Source organism: Carassius auratus, chromosome 25 (genome assembly GCF_003368295.1).
Source record: "Carassius auratus strain Wakin chromosome 25, ASM336829v1, whole genome shotgun sequence".
NCBI classification, from domain to species: domain Eukaryota; kingdom Metazoa; phylum Chordata; class Actinopteri; order Cypriniformes; family Cyprinidae; genus Carassius; species Carassius auratus.
In genome coordinates, this window is record NC_039267.1 from 9,819,713 (window position 1) to 9,832,846 (window position 13,134).

The 13,134-nt window shown below is 35.9% G+C and overlaps 1 protein-coding gene across 4 annotated transcripts; it reads left to right on the plus strand.

Annotated features, from left to right (window-relative positions):
- On the plus strand, nt 1-12,688 carry LOC113043207 (BTB/POZ domain-containing protein 10-like). 4 transcript variants are annotated; one of them, XM_026202435.1, is made up of 9 exons: nt 2-376; nt 835-984; nt 6,332-6,534; nt 7,640-7,892; nt 8,010-8,112; nt 9,714-9,834; nt 10,130-10,327; nt 10,706-10,816; nt 11,791-12,688. In XM_026202435.1, exons 2-9 carry the CDS (start codon nt 884-886, stop codon nt 12,102-12,104), a joined length of 1,404 nt encoding a protein of 467 aa, XP_026058220.1. In that variant the 5' UTR covers nt 2-376; nt 835-883; the 3' UTR covers nt 12,105-12,688. The 4 variants fall into 4 exon arrangements, with proteins under 4 accessions (XP_026058222.1, XP_026058220.1, XP_026058221.1 ...); XM_026202437.1 differs by lacking the exon at nt 835-984 and having other exon boundaries at nt 1-128; XM_026202436.1 differs by lacking the exon at nt 835-984.
- Nucleotides 12,689-13,134: the final 446 nt, after the last annotated feature.

The window sequence follows — 13,134 nt, forward strand, 5'->3', positions numbered from 1 at the left end:
AGCACTGCCTCTACTCTGGTCTTCTTACTGCCGGACCGGAAGCGTTAGCTGTTACAGTCATAGACATCATATATATTATGTCTATGGTTACAGTTGCGCTTGACTCCTAGAGGCTTTGTGCGCTGAAGGTGAAGGTTGTTTCTATGACGAATTCTCGTGTGTTCTTCTCGCGATATTCAGTTTAGTTTAACTTGTCTCCTTGGTTAGCCATGTAACGTTAGCATCTTCAAATCTTTCAACATTGTATCCCATCGTTAACGGCGAAGAACAAGCTAATGTAAATAAATGCTAGCTAGTATTCACTCCTGTCAGTAAGTTCAAACCTATGGTTCAAACGCACACCACGCGGATCAAGTTCAACTTATAGCGGAAACAGGTGAGAGATCGCTTGTGTTTGGTTAGCGTTCCTTTTAAACGCTAACTTAAGCTAACTAGCAAGTTACCTAGGCTGGAGTACTTGACAGTTTCGTGGGCTTTTTAGGAGACATTATTTGTCACTAGCTCAACAAATAGTTCAACAAAAACATGTGGCATTGTACTATTTCTTATAAACATTTTCTTTTTTTAATAACCGGAACCAGAAGGATCATGACTGTTTTTCTCCTTAAAGAGTTAAACAGTTAAAGAGTTAAATATATATATATATGTGTGTGTGTATATATAAACTGAAAAAATATTAATATACAGAATAGTAATGAAAAAAAAAAATTAAACGTTACAACTAATTGTCCATAAAACTATTTGGACTGATGTAATTAATCAATAAAAAGCATTATAGCAAGTTTTGGCAACAGATAGAATGAAACATTGTTTCAATTCTTTTTGCTCTGCTAGGATATGAGATCTTAAGGTGTAAAGGTCCAGTAATATAAACTCTCCCGAGATGGCAGCACATTCTATCTCTTATGACAGCCACTCTAGCGATTCAGAAAATTGGGATCAAAGGACAACATGTGGCTCTAGGAGAATCTGCAGACATTTAAGGTAAGACTGGATAATAACAGATTCCCAGTCATAGAGTCCACCTGCTCCATAGATTTTCTGAAGTCTGTCTTCAAAAACACTGCACTGTCAGATGTATTTATATGGATGGAAACGCTCTTTATTTATATATTTAAAATATGGGGCTGAGCTGTTAATAGTTATCAGATTTAATTGATCTTCATTTTGATGAAAAAAAAAAAGATTTGATTTTTAAATAGGTAGATTCTTTAGATTCAAAGATCGCTATAGTTTGTCTGTTCAGTGTGTAAACAAAACTTCACCAAACATAATTTTCAGTTTTCATTACAGCCAATCTTTAAATATTGAAATATGAACAAACTGGAATAAAAAGATGACACCATTTAAAAAGTATAGATAAAAACTGGTTGATTGATATAGTTGATTAGGGCTACTAAAACTATGAAATAAATAGAATTTAGACTCTGTTGTTCATTTTAACTTTTAATATTATAGTAATGTACCAACTTACAAGGTTTCCTGTATAGTTTACAGCATTAATTGATATATCGTACCTGTACTGTAACTGATAAATAGCCAAAAGAATCTGTCTAGTCGATTAAGAGCTTGTGAATTGAAATTGAATCAATTAATGAAATGAGTGTCATTACTTAGCCCTAGTTTTAATCGTATGTTTTTGTGCATAATGCTGGTTGTTTCAAGGTGTATATACTGATTTCTGTAGGGAATTTTGTATTATGACAGATTACATATCTCTTGTGCATGTATCACGAGGACCTGTTTATAGAATATTAGTATACTAAAGTTACTGAGCAACAACATGCATTTGCAATCTATAATAACCAGTTCTATCTATCTATCTATCTATCTATCTATCTATCTATCTATCTATCTATCTATCTATGATGTCAATGCAAGTGCCGTCTTAGTAATATCAATGTCAGCTTGCAATGCCATTGCAGAAATGCTGTTTTTACTTTAGACCTGAGTCAGAATAGATGCCACATTGAATTTAACGTGGATAAAAACGAGGCTGTCTTAGATAAACTTACAGTATTTATAATGACACAAACTGTTTTATGGAGTTTTTGCATACTGAAAGTTACTTTCAGTGAGACTTTTCGTCAGCTGAACATTATCAGTATTTTATTAAACATCGGTACAATACACTAAATTAACTGTACATATAACTCTCACAACCAAGTTTTCAAATTATACATGGCCACAATGATAAGGCGTTTTTGCATCTGAGTGTACGATTTAACGTCAACCCCCACAAAAAAAGGGTACCATTCTAGTCGTTTTTGCATCTTTTAAATGAAAAAAGGGCTTCAGTGAGCACCTCTGCACATAATGTCCTAAATGTTCGCCTTTGCGTGTCAGCGCCACCTGCTGGCCAGAGAGAAATTAACAGCTTGTAAGGATGGAGACGGAAACAATGGCCATACAAGCTTTGTTTATGAATGAAACGCAGGAAGGGTAAAAAAAAAAGCACAGCTTACGACATGCTTTCTAAAGCAGGTTTTTTAAAAAAATCATTTTATTTCGTTATCTAGTTTGTTACAAGCACACCTTTGTCAAGGATAGGTAAAGGTTAAAAAGGATAAGATGGTGATATCAAACAAATATAGTGATTTGGTGCATTACAACACTCACTTGTATGCACCTTTAATTGAACTTAAAACTATATTCAGAATAGAAGGTCATTGTGACAAGTCTTGTATAACGGTTTTAACACTCGCGCGGCTGCGGAGATCGAGGTTCACCGAGTTCGTTCTCCGTCGCATCATCACGCCGTCTCCTTCATCAGCCCGTCGTGTTATCGAGCACGAGAGAATCTACAGTATCAGGAGATGTTACGAGCGTCGGCCTACGTCATCGAGGCAGCCTCCGCGTGCCACAGTAGCAACCAGCCATTCACTCTCGCGCGTGCGTCTACGCGGGTTACTATGCTACCGTCCTACCTGAAGGCGTCCTTTCTTACCAAAAGGCGGCATTTGGAGGCTGTGTTCGCAGGGAATAAGTTATACCGGAGTGCTCGCACTATGCTGAAGTTTGAAAGTAATGCCCAAGGATGCTAAGTCGCCTGGCAAGCCCTCTTTGTGCGAAGGAGCGCGCGTCCTTTGTGCGTTCATTCATCAGCTGCTGCCCTGCTGCTTTGTTTTAAAGACAGGCGGGTACGTAGACGCTCTTCACTGTGTCAATAACTCTTAAAAAATGGACCTTTTGCTTTGTAAAGTCCTGAGAAAATGCGCAGTGAGTTTTTTTTATAGATGAGATTTCATATGCAATTCCCTCATTAAATATTCTATCGTTAAGACATGATTTGTATGCGTCATTTGAACGCACATCAGCAGACAGTGCGCTTCAGGAACGCATTGTCTTGCTGTTTAACATTATAGGAGCGGTGTCAGTAGTGTGCTGAATTATTGATGCTACTTTTTCTGTAAGTAACAGAACGGTTTGTGCGTCTTGAACAAGTTAAACCGCACTTGTCTTTAAAAAAAATGTATCAGTATTGATTGACACACAGAAAGACAGATCTTCAGTTGGCTTGTCTTGTCAAGATGATCTTGTCCCATAAGGGGTCCGGAGACACCCCAGACATGCCTTCATTTTAATTTGTAGTGGGCTTCTTCTGGCTGGCTCATTTCTGGGCTGATGCAATAGACAAGCAAAACATGATCTTGACTTGGAATCATGCATGTGTTTGGCAGTGGATCTGTGAAAATGATCTGTGATATAAAGCTGAAATGAATTTCTGTGTGAGCTGCTTAGGGAGTCATCAGACTGCTCGGATGGTACTTAACGGGTGCAGCTCAAGTTCAGGTTTCACCAGTGCATTAATGGCTAGGATCTTGGCAGTTAAAATATCAATCAGTAAGCAGTTGAAAAGTGTTGGGAGCACAGTGGTTTGCATAGTGTGTTTTTGGTGTATTTTAAACAAAAGTGTCTTATAAACAATATCCAAAACCATTATTTTATCCATTTATTCTATTTTACATAAATACAAACTATAATACATTGCATATATATATATATATATATATATATATATATATATATATATATATATATATATATATACATACATACATATATACATATATATACATATACATACATATACATACAATAACAATAATATAGTCATATTTAGAGTATAGCAATAAAACAATAGGTAGTTAAATATAAAATAAGAATTGTACTTTATATTAGTATTAATAATATTTCGTAGTAATAATAATAATATGATAGTAATAATAATAATTATTATTCTTAATGTTATGTAATTATATTATTTTTATTATTACTTATTACTTTATATTGTTAGTTTTTATTTAAATTATTGTTTTACACAATGAAATAACCTTTGGTGTGTGTGTGTGTGTGTGTATATATATATATATATATATATATTTGCTCCAATATATATATTATATTATATATTATATGTATATATTAGTATTAATAATATTTTGTAAATATCATCTTTTGTATGGTTTAATTGATACTATAATAATAGTAATAATTACTGTTATTTTAATATTATTAATTAAAACCATTATATTACTCAATTTACTAAATTATATTAAGCATTGATTTGTGAACTGTTAATCATAAAAGTATTGTTTTATTTTTTATTTTTTGAGAATAAATGGTTAATAAATCAGTTATTCAAAAAACGAGACAGAAATTTCTTAATCTGTGAACACCTTTGTTTCCTATCAAACACACAGCATGTCATGATTCTTTAGAGACCCACCACTAGGTGCCATCTGTCGGAAATTTCTAGATAAAATAGATAAGTGTTGTGTTATCTGTAAAATGATCAATCTACGTCTGATAGGGACTGTAAAGGTCATTCTAGACTTTGCATTCCATTCAATTTCTGTTCATACTCCTGAAAACACATGCACTTGAAAAGAGGTTTTGGTTTTGCTGCCTACAGTTAAATATTGGTGATTGGTGATGTGTATATAAAGAGATTGATTGATTTTATTGGTGGGATGTTGTAGATTGTTGCATGTGCACGTGTTTTCTGCATCAGGTGAGAAAACTGGCAGCAGAACACAGCAGGACAATTTATTGAATTTGTATCTGCTGTCGAGTGTGGTGGTGCTGTGGGCTCTGGTCACGCTCTGGTTGCCTAATGGGGTCACAAAGCTTTTGGCTGGTGCAGTCATGAGAGTCGAAATAAATTGAGGGGTCCATCTTGGGCAGCACTTTCGCTGGGATAAAACAAGCCCTATTTCCAGCCTATTCATCATTTATTCAAACAGAATATTCTGCCCGTGCACGCTTCAGTGGACCCTTTATGGTTTTTCAGTGCAGGGGAAGAAAGAGACCTAGACCACAAAGACTATGTTTTTAACTGTGTTTTCTGCTTTGGTCTGTGTCTGTGTTGCACTCCAGTCTCCTTGCTTCAAGGGCATCTGTCTTGTAATGATCCTGTTTCAGACCCCTGTGGAATGAGTATTAATGCAAGAAAAAATGATCATCACCTGGTCTGGGCATAGGCAGTCTGGAGGCTTTATATGATGTCTGGGTTTATAAAGGATTTATTTGTATTTTATAGCTTTATTTATTTATTATTACTATCAGGGTTGTTATAGTTAATTAAAACTGAAACTAGTTTGTCACTGGAAATATAAGGTATTAAAAACATTTAACCTTTTTAAGTTCATCTAGTTCTCAAGGAAACATTTCTCTTGACGTACTAAAACTGAATTGAAAAAAAAATTAAAATTTTAACCATAAAGACACTAAGAAAAAAAGGCAAAGAAAAAAATTACTAAAATATTAAACTAAAATAAACTGAAAAAATATATATATACTTCAGTTTTATTAAAGTACATTTATTTTATACATACAAAGTAGAAGAGACCAGGGCCAGTTTTGTGAATATTTCTTTCTGTGGGTTTAATTCAGATTTAAAAAATTTTTGTCCTGGATTTCTAAATTAAATTATAAGAAGTATTGAATTTTTAATATAGGCCATCGCCTGAAAGGATTAGGTTAAAATTAAACCCCAGTCACTTTTTCTCACAAGCACAGCACGTGATGTGAATAAAATAAAGACAAATGGGAATGAATCATCTGTGATCACACGGGTCAGTGATAGATGAGGCTGTGCTGAAAATGAAGCTGCGCTGCTGTCCTTTTGTCTCATGCAGCAGGTTTGATGAAACTGTGACAAATTGCACTTTGCTGTCATCACACTTACTGCACTCAGCATCTCTTTTTCAGAGCCCAGAGTTCATGTAAGTTTATTGTTGGCGCTCGGTGAGTTCCTCACGTTGTGGAGAGATGCACTCGGACCAGCCCTCACGTGTGTATCTGACTGTGTGTTGGCTTTTCCCGGCAGTGGTCAGCTGCTTGGAGCTCAGCTGGAGGGAGAGCTGGTCAACATGAGCCTGCACGGAGCCAGCGGAGGAGGACCCCTGGACCACCCCATGGAGAGACGGCGCTCTGGTGATCGCTCCAGGGATTCTTCACACGAGAGAGGCGAAGGACAGCTGACCCCCTGCATCAGGAACGTCACCTCACCCATACGCCAGCACCTCAGCGGTGAGCTTTGGCTTGTTCATTCTGTACCATTTAAAACTCCCTCACATCTTTCAAAATGCTATTCTTAATTCAATATTAAGTCTACATCAATTATAATTTATTATTAATTATTATTTATTTTTAAATGTTAATGCATATATATGTATATTGGGCAAAACATATAACACCTGAGGCACCGCTACAGTAAATAAATCAATCAATCCTTGAACACGGGTTTTATTTTATTTTTTTATTATTATTTTTTGCCATACGTCTAGACATTTTGTTTGACATTTACTTAGTTATTATTTTGACTTATGTCTGTTCTAGAGACATGTTACAACTTTTTGATAAAGCTCTCATTGGTTTTCTTTTGGAAATATGTTTCAAATTTATATTGAATGCATTTATGACTGTAAAGCATGCCTGTATGTGTCATATATATATATATATATATATATATATATATATATATATATATATATATAAAATTAATACATGCAAAAGTTTGTGGGCAGTCAGATTGTTTTTTATGTTTTTGAAAGAAGTAACTTATGCTCATCAAGGCTGCATTTATGTGAACAAAACCGTAATGTTGTTGAATATTATTACATTTTAAAATAACTGCTTTCTATTTTAGCATATTTTAAAATATCATTTATTTCTGTAATGCAAAGTTGCATTTTCAGCAGCCATAATTCCAGTCTTCAGTGTCACATCATCCTTTAGAAATTATTATGATGTACTGATTTACTGCTCAAACTTACCGTTGTGCTGCAAAATATTTTTGGACAAAAATGTTTGTTTTTTGAAAAAATTATTTTTTATGTTTTGAAATGTATTTGATTCATTGAATGCACCTTTGCTGAGCATTTTAAACATTTTGATTTATTAAAAAAAAAAAAACTGTCCAACAGCAGTCTAGATAATAGTTTTTTTTCTGGTTTAATTCAATCATGAGGGTTAAATTCTCTAGCTGCAACTTCACTTACCGTTGCTGAATTTTGTTTGTTGCATTAACATTTATTGCTTGTGTTCACTGATGGCTTATAACTGTTACTGATGTCGGTACTGGGAGGCTTCACTTGTTTTGACTCCTTTCTTAACTTCTGTATTGTTTGCTCAGACCGTGAACGGGATTCAGGCTGCTCATCGCGCTCAACGAGTCCCAGGCCTCAGAAAGCATGTACTTCCAGCCTGTTCTATGGTGACCCTCATGGTAAAACCCACAGCTCCGACATGATCTACGTGTGTGAAAACATCAAGGAGGGCCCTCGCAGTTTGAGGACTGCCGAGAGAGTCACTCTGATTGTAGACAACACACGTTTCGTGGTCGACCCATCCATCTTCACTGCCCAACCCAACACCATGCTCGGCAGGTAGGATAAACTTCAGTCACGTCTTTCATTAGTCTGTTCATTATGACTTCTGTAGAACCAGTCATATCACGTCAGTGTTTTAATATTAATAAATAACTGATGGGTGTTGTCTTGAAGGATGTTTGGATCTGGACGGGAACACAACTTCACGCGTCCTAATGAAAAGGGAGAGTATGAGGTTGCTGAGGGAATCAGCTCCACCGTGTTCAGAGCCATTCTGGTGAGTGCTCTATACTTTAAAAGCTTCATTGAGGGTTTAAATATCTCTTTGGCCTAGTGCACCGCATATTGATTAAGTGTTGGATTAGACTGCAGTATCAAAATTCACATGACTCCAGCACAAAGCGCACTGTTTTGTTAAAGCTCATTCCAGATGTATTTTTTAACATATAAAAATGGCAACTCAGCAGAACGTTTTCCTCACCGTCGGGTTTCTTTGGTTTCCTCTGTCATCTTCAGAGTCAGTGCCAGCATGTTTTGTATTCTTTTCCTGTCTGATCACTTTGACTGACCTTGAAATCCAATAATAATTAATAAAACGGATAGTCTGGATGATTGGTTCATTAAAATAACAGGTTATTTTATTTAATTATTATTATGAATGTAGATCCACTAATTATAAGTTGTGTATATCTGTTTATTTGTTATACATAAATATAAATAAATATTACATATATTTTTTACATTATATATTTGAGCCATCAGTGTACACAATGTTAAAGAAAAAATATTTCGCATTTTATACAGACTATAATTATAAGATTTATAAAATATGTAGTCAGAAGTGCCGTCATGATTAATTATATCTAAAATAAAAGTTTGTGTTTACATAATGTGTAGGTACTGTGTATATTTGTTTATTTAAATACACACACACACACACATACATACATATACATATATATGTGTGTGTGTGTGTGTGTGTGTGTGTGCGTGTTATTTACACTGGTGAAGTGGATCAAAACCTTTCATCAAAGTTCTCCTAAAATGTAAAACCAAAATGTGGTCTCAGGACAACTTTGATGAACTTTTTTGATCCACTTCAGATGTTGACTTCTATATATAAATAATAAATATATAAGCCATCAGTGTACACAAGCAATAAAATGTTAATGCAATAAATAAAACTCAGCAACTCAGCGACCCAGGTTTGATTCCCGTCTTGAGGTCCTTTGCCGATCCCGCTCCCCTCTCTCCTCCCAGAAATTTCTGCTCATCTCTCCACTGTCCTATCTCAATAAAAAAGGCTTAAAAAAGAATAAAATAAAACAACTTCATTCTTCTCAGCAATAATACATTCTTAATAAAGTTAAAATAAATGTTAAAGAAATATATGCATATTTAAATTTCAAAATATATGCATATGCATATTTAAAACATTTTGTATACAACAATGTATTCTGAGGGAAAAAAAGTTTTTATTATTTTATTTTTATGGATGTTATGGCCACCTTTATTTGGACTACCTTGGCATTCATTACAAAGCCCTCTCCAGAGTCACTGAAAGGGTTAAGCTTCTACCGTGAGCCTCAGCTCAGTGGAAAAATCAGTACATCACTACAGAAATAACAGCCATACTGAATCCTTCTCCTCCTCTTCAGTGAAGTGTTTTGTTGAGCGTCTGTATGCTGAGCTCTTTCCACGTTTGACTGGCTTTAAATGGATCAGTGCGTGTGAAGAGTGGGAAAAAGCAGGGGGTGTGTGTGTGTATGTGTGTGTCTATCTGGCTTCGGAGCCATTTGCTTCTCTTTGGAATAAGTGCTGCTTCAGTAATGGCCGCCTGTTTGTTTTTCCTCTGCGTCTCTCCCTTTTAACCGGCAGGATTACTACAAATCAGGGATAATCCGCTGCCCTGATGGGATATCCATCCCGGAGCTGAGAGAGGCATGTGACTACCTTTGCATCGCCTTCGACTGCAGCACCATCAAGTGCAGAGACCTCAGTGAGTATTCATCAACATGACAACATGCTGGAAAAATGCTCTGATAGTCACCGTAAAGACAGAACTGGACGTCCTTCTGAGCGTTACTGATGTCTGAGGACAGTAGATACGAGAGAGCAGAAGTAGGTCAGTGCCGTATCTGATGTGATTGTCAGATATGGGTCACTGGACACTGATAGTGTGACCCGTTCACATTATTGCTTTTTTAATTGAAAGAATTATGCATATTTCATGATATGGCTGCTGAATCATCATGAGCAGATTTGAATAACGCTCTGGAACGTGTCGGCTGCAGGTGCACTCATGCATGAGCTGTCTAATGATGGCGCCCGGCGGCAGTTCGAGTGCTATCTGGAGGAGATGGTGCTTCCTCTGATGGTGGCCAGCGCTCAGAGCGGAGAGAGGGAGTGTCATGTGGTGGTGCTGACCGACGATGACGTGGTGGACTGGGATGAGGAGTATCCACCGCAGATGGGAGAGGAATACTCACAGAGTCAGTTCACTTCACCTGCACCTCAGTTACACACTGATGTCTGTGTCAGTCACAGTGCTGCTGCATTATGTGGGATTTCTGTGAATTGACTGTGGTCATTAGTGGTGCGTGTGGTTTCTGAACACCTTTGGCCCTTATAGCTTATGAACATTGAATGAAACTGTAAATTGTGCAGCTTGTTGTGTGCTGTTATGATTTTGACTTTGTTGATGATAAAATGAGTAGCAACCACAAAGCAATACACACTAACATAAGCTAGATTTTTGTTTTTAGACAGAAAAGACAAGATGTTTCAAAGATCAGCGTAGGTTTGTAAGGAATGTGTTTTTGTCATTTTTGCACTCATGTTCATAATGGTTTTGTTTTTGTGTCCTGCAGTTATATATAGCACAAAACTATACCGTTTCTTCAAATACATTGAGAACCGAGACGTTGCCAAATCTGTTTTGAAGGAGAGAGGACTGAAGAAGATTCGATTAGGCATTGAAGGTAAGACACAAAATAACACGATTTCACTTGGCTGTTTTCAGAAATAAAATAAGCTCATTTAGATATTTAAAAGGATAATCAACCCATAATATAACCCATGTGTCTTTTTATAATAAACGATTGTTGGTTACCAAACAGTTCAGTTCCCATTGGCAAAAAAAAATACTATGGAAGTTAATGGAAACCAACACTGTTTGGTTACTAACATTCTACAAAATAGTTATATATTACAATAATAAAAATGGTAGTAAATAGAACTTTATTTTTATTTTTTTGCAATAATACATTGTCTTAATTGTGACAATGCCTGTGAAAACCCAGCTAAAGTCATTTTTTTTGTGATTTACTGTTTTCTACATAAAATCATTCTTCATAAAGATGTAGAACATTTTGTGAATATATATAACTTTTATATCTAAGACAGTCAAAGATTGAAATCATAGTGAAATTAATGGTTTTAAATCAAACTTTGATGTTTGTTATCTCATAATTAGATTTTGAGACTTTAGCCTGGATTTCACAGACATGGTCACAAATAATAAAGTTAAAATAAATGTTAAAGAAAAATAAAGAATTAACAGTTTGCATTTTCTGCAAACGATGTGTTTATGCATTTCTCTCTCTGTCTCTCTCTACATATTTTTTTTGTTCATGTTTTATATATATATATATATATATATATATGTATATATATTATATAATAGTAAGTTTATACGATAAATGTTATATACTTTTATAAACATATTTTTTATTTTATAAAATGTTCAAATTGGCACTTTGTGTATTACGGTTTAATCTGAGAAAAAATATAAATATACATTTCTTTTAAAATACACAGAACTTTTATTTTAGAAACTTTGTTTGTTTTTTTGTTTGGAACGTCACAAAGGAGAATAAATGACAATTGTCACTTTTGGTTGAACTATCCCTTTAATTAGCATTCCTGCTAATACTGTACCTGTGTTTGCACCTAGGTTACCCAACCTACAAAGAGAAAGTAAAGAAGCGGCCCGGCGGGCGTCCTGAGGTCATTTACAACTATGTCCAGCGGCCCTTCATCCGCATGTCCTGGGAGAAAGAGGAAGGCAAAAGCAGACACGTGGACTTCCAGTGCGTGAAAAGCAAGTCCATCACCAACCTGGCTGCAGCTGCCGCAGACATCCCTCAAGACCAGCTGGTGGTGATGCACCCCGGGCCTCAGGTGGACGAACTAGACATCCTCCCCAACCACCCTCAGCCCAGCCACCATTACGATCCTGATCCCGACGCCCCGTCCCCGGCCATCTGACCCTCACACACACTAACACACACACACACACACACACCGTCAACACTGGAGCACTGCAGAGAGAGGCCAGCCAAGTCCCGCTGCCAAGACCGCATTGCCTTTCAAGTCCTCTGCCCGCCTTAAGAGTCTCAAAGACGATCGCTGTGGCAGCACATGACCTTTGGACACTTTGCCTTTCTTTCCCTCATAGAACTCAACCAAAGGAGTTTTTTTAATTTAATTAGACACTCAAAGTTGATAATCACTCCTTTGATTAGTATCTGAAGAGATTGTACTAAGTTGTGGTGCTGTGTAGCTACTGCTGTTTAACTTGGCAATAAAATGAAGCACAATCCACTGGAGAACCTGCATCATGTGATGAAATGAGAATCCCCTCTGGTTTTGTCACGTGGACGGGGCGTAACGGAGCACCTGTGGAGCTTCACTGTGATGCATGGCCTCTGAATGAGTACTGAAGTGATGTCATGTTTTTATTGTACCGTATAATTCATATTGTTGTTATTTGTAGCTGCAGTGAGGTGCATCACGAGAGACGCTCCTCTTGCTTGAGGAATGTTATTTTAATAAACACGATCCAATCAGCATGCTTGGTTTATAAGATCTGCTTCTAAATATAGAAATTACTATTATTCATTTGTCATGTTTTCATAGAATTTTATAAGTAGATCCAAAGAAGATGTATCATTAAAATTTCACACAAAACAAAAATAAAAAAAGAAATTTTGCATAGAGAAAGTTAAGACTTTTAATGTGCATTTTTGTCACAATTAAAGGGATGGATCACCCAAAAGTGAAAATTGGGATTCTGGAACGAAGGTCTTGTGGATTTGGAACGACATGGTGAGTTATTAATGAGAGAGTTTAGATTTTTGGGTGAAGCACATTTACCTGTTTTTTTTTTTTTTTTATTAAATTTTTTTTTTTTAATGAAATATAAATATATGTACATAAAAATATAGTTTGTAGTTAATAAGACTTTGTAAAGTGTTATACTCATAAAAGCTGTATTTCTTTGATGATAACATTAGTA

Coding starts and splice junctions, on each gene's coding strand:
- LOC113043207 (XM_026202434.1), top strand. CDS start 3,028: ATGCCCAAGGATGCTAAGTCGCCTGGCAAGCCCTCTTTGTGCGAAGGA. Junction 3,141..6,331: donor TTTGTTTTAAAGACAGGCGG/GTACGTAGACGC, acceptor TTTTCCCGGCAG/TGGTCAGCTGCTTGGAGCTC. Junction 10,817..11,790: donor GATTCGATTAGGCATTGAAG/GTAAGACACAAA, acceptor GTTTGCACCTAG/GTTACCCAACCTACAAAGAG.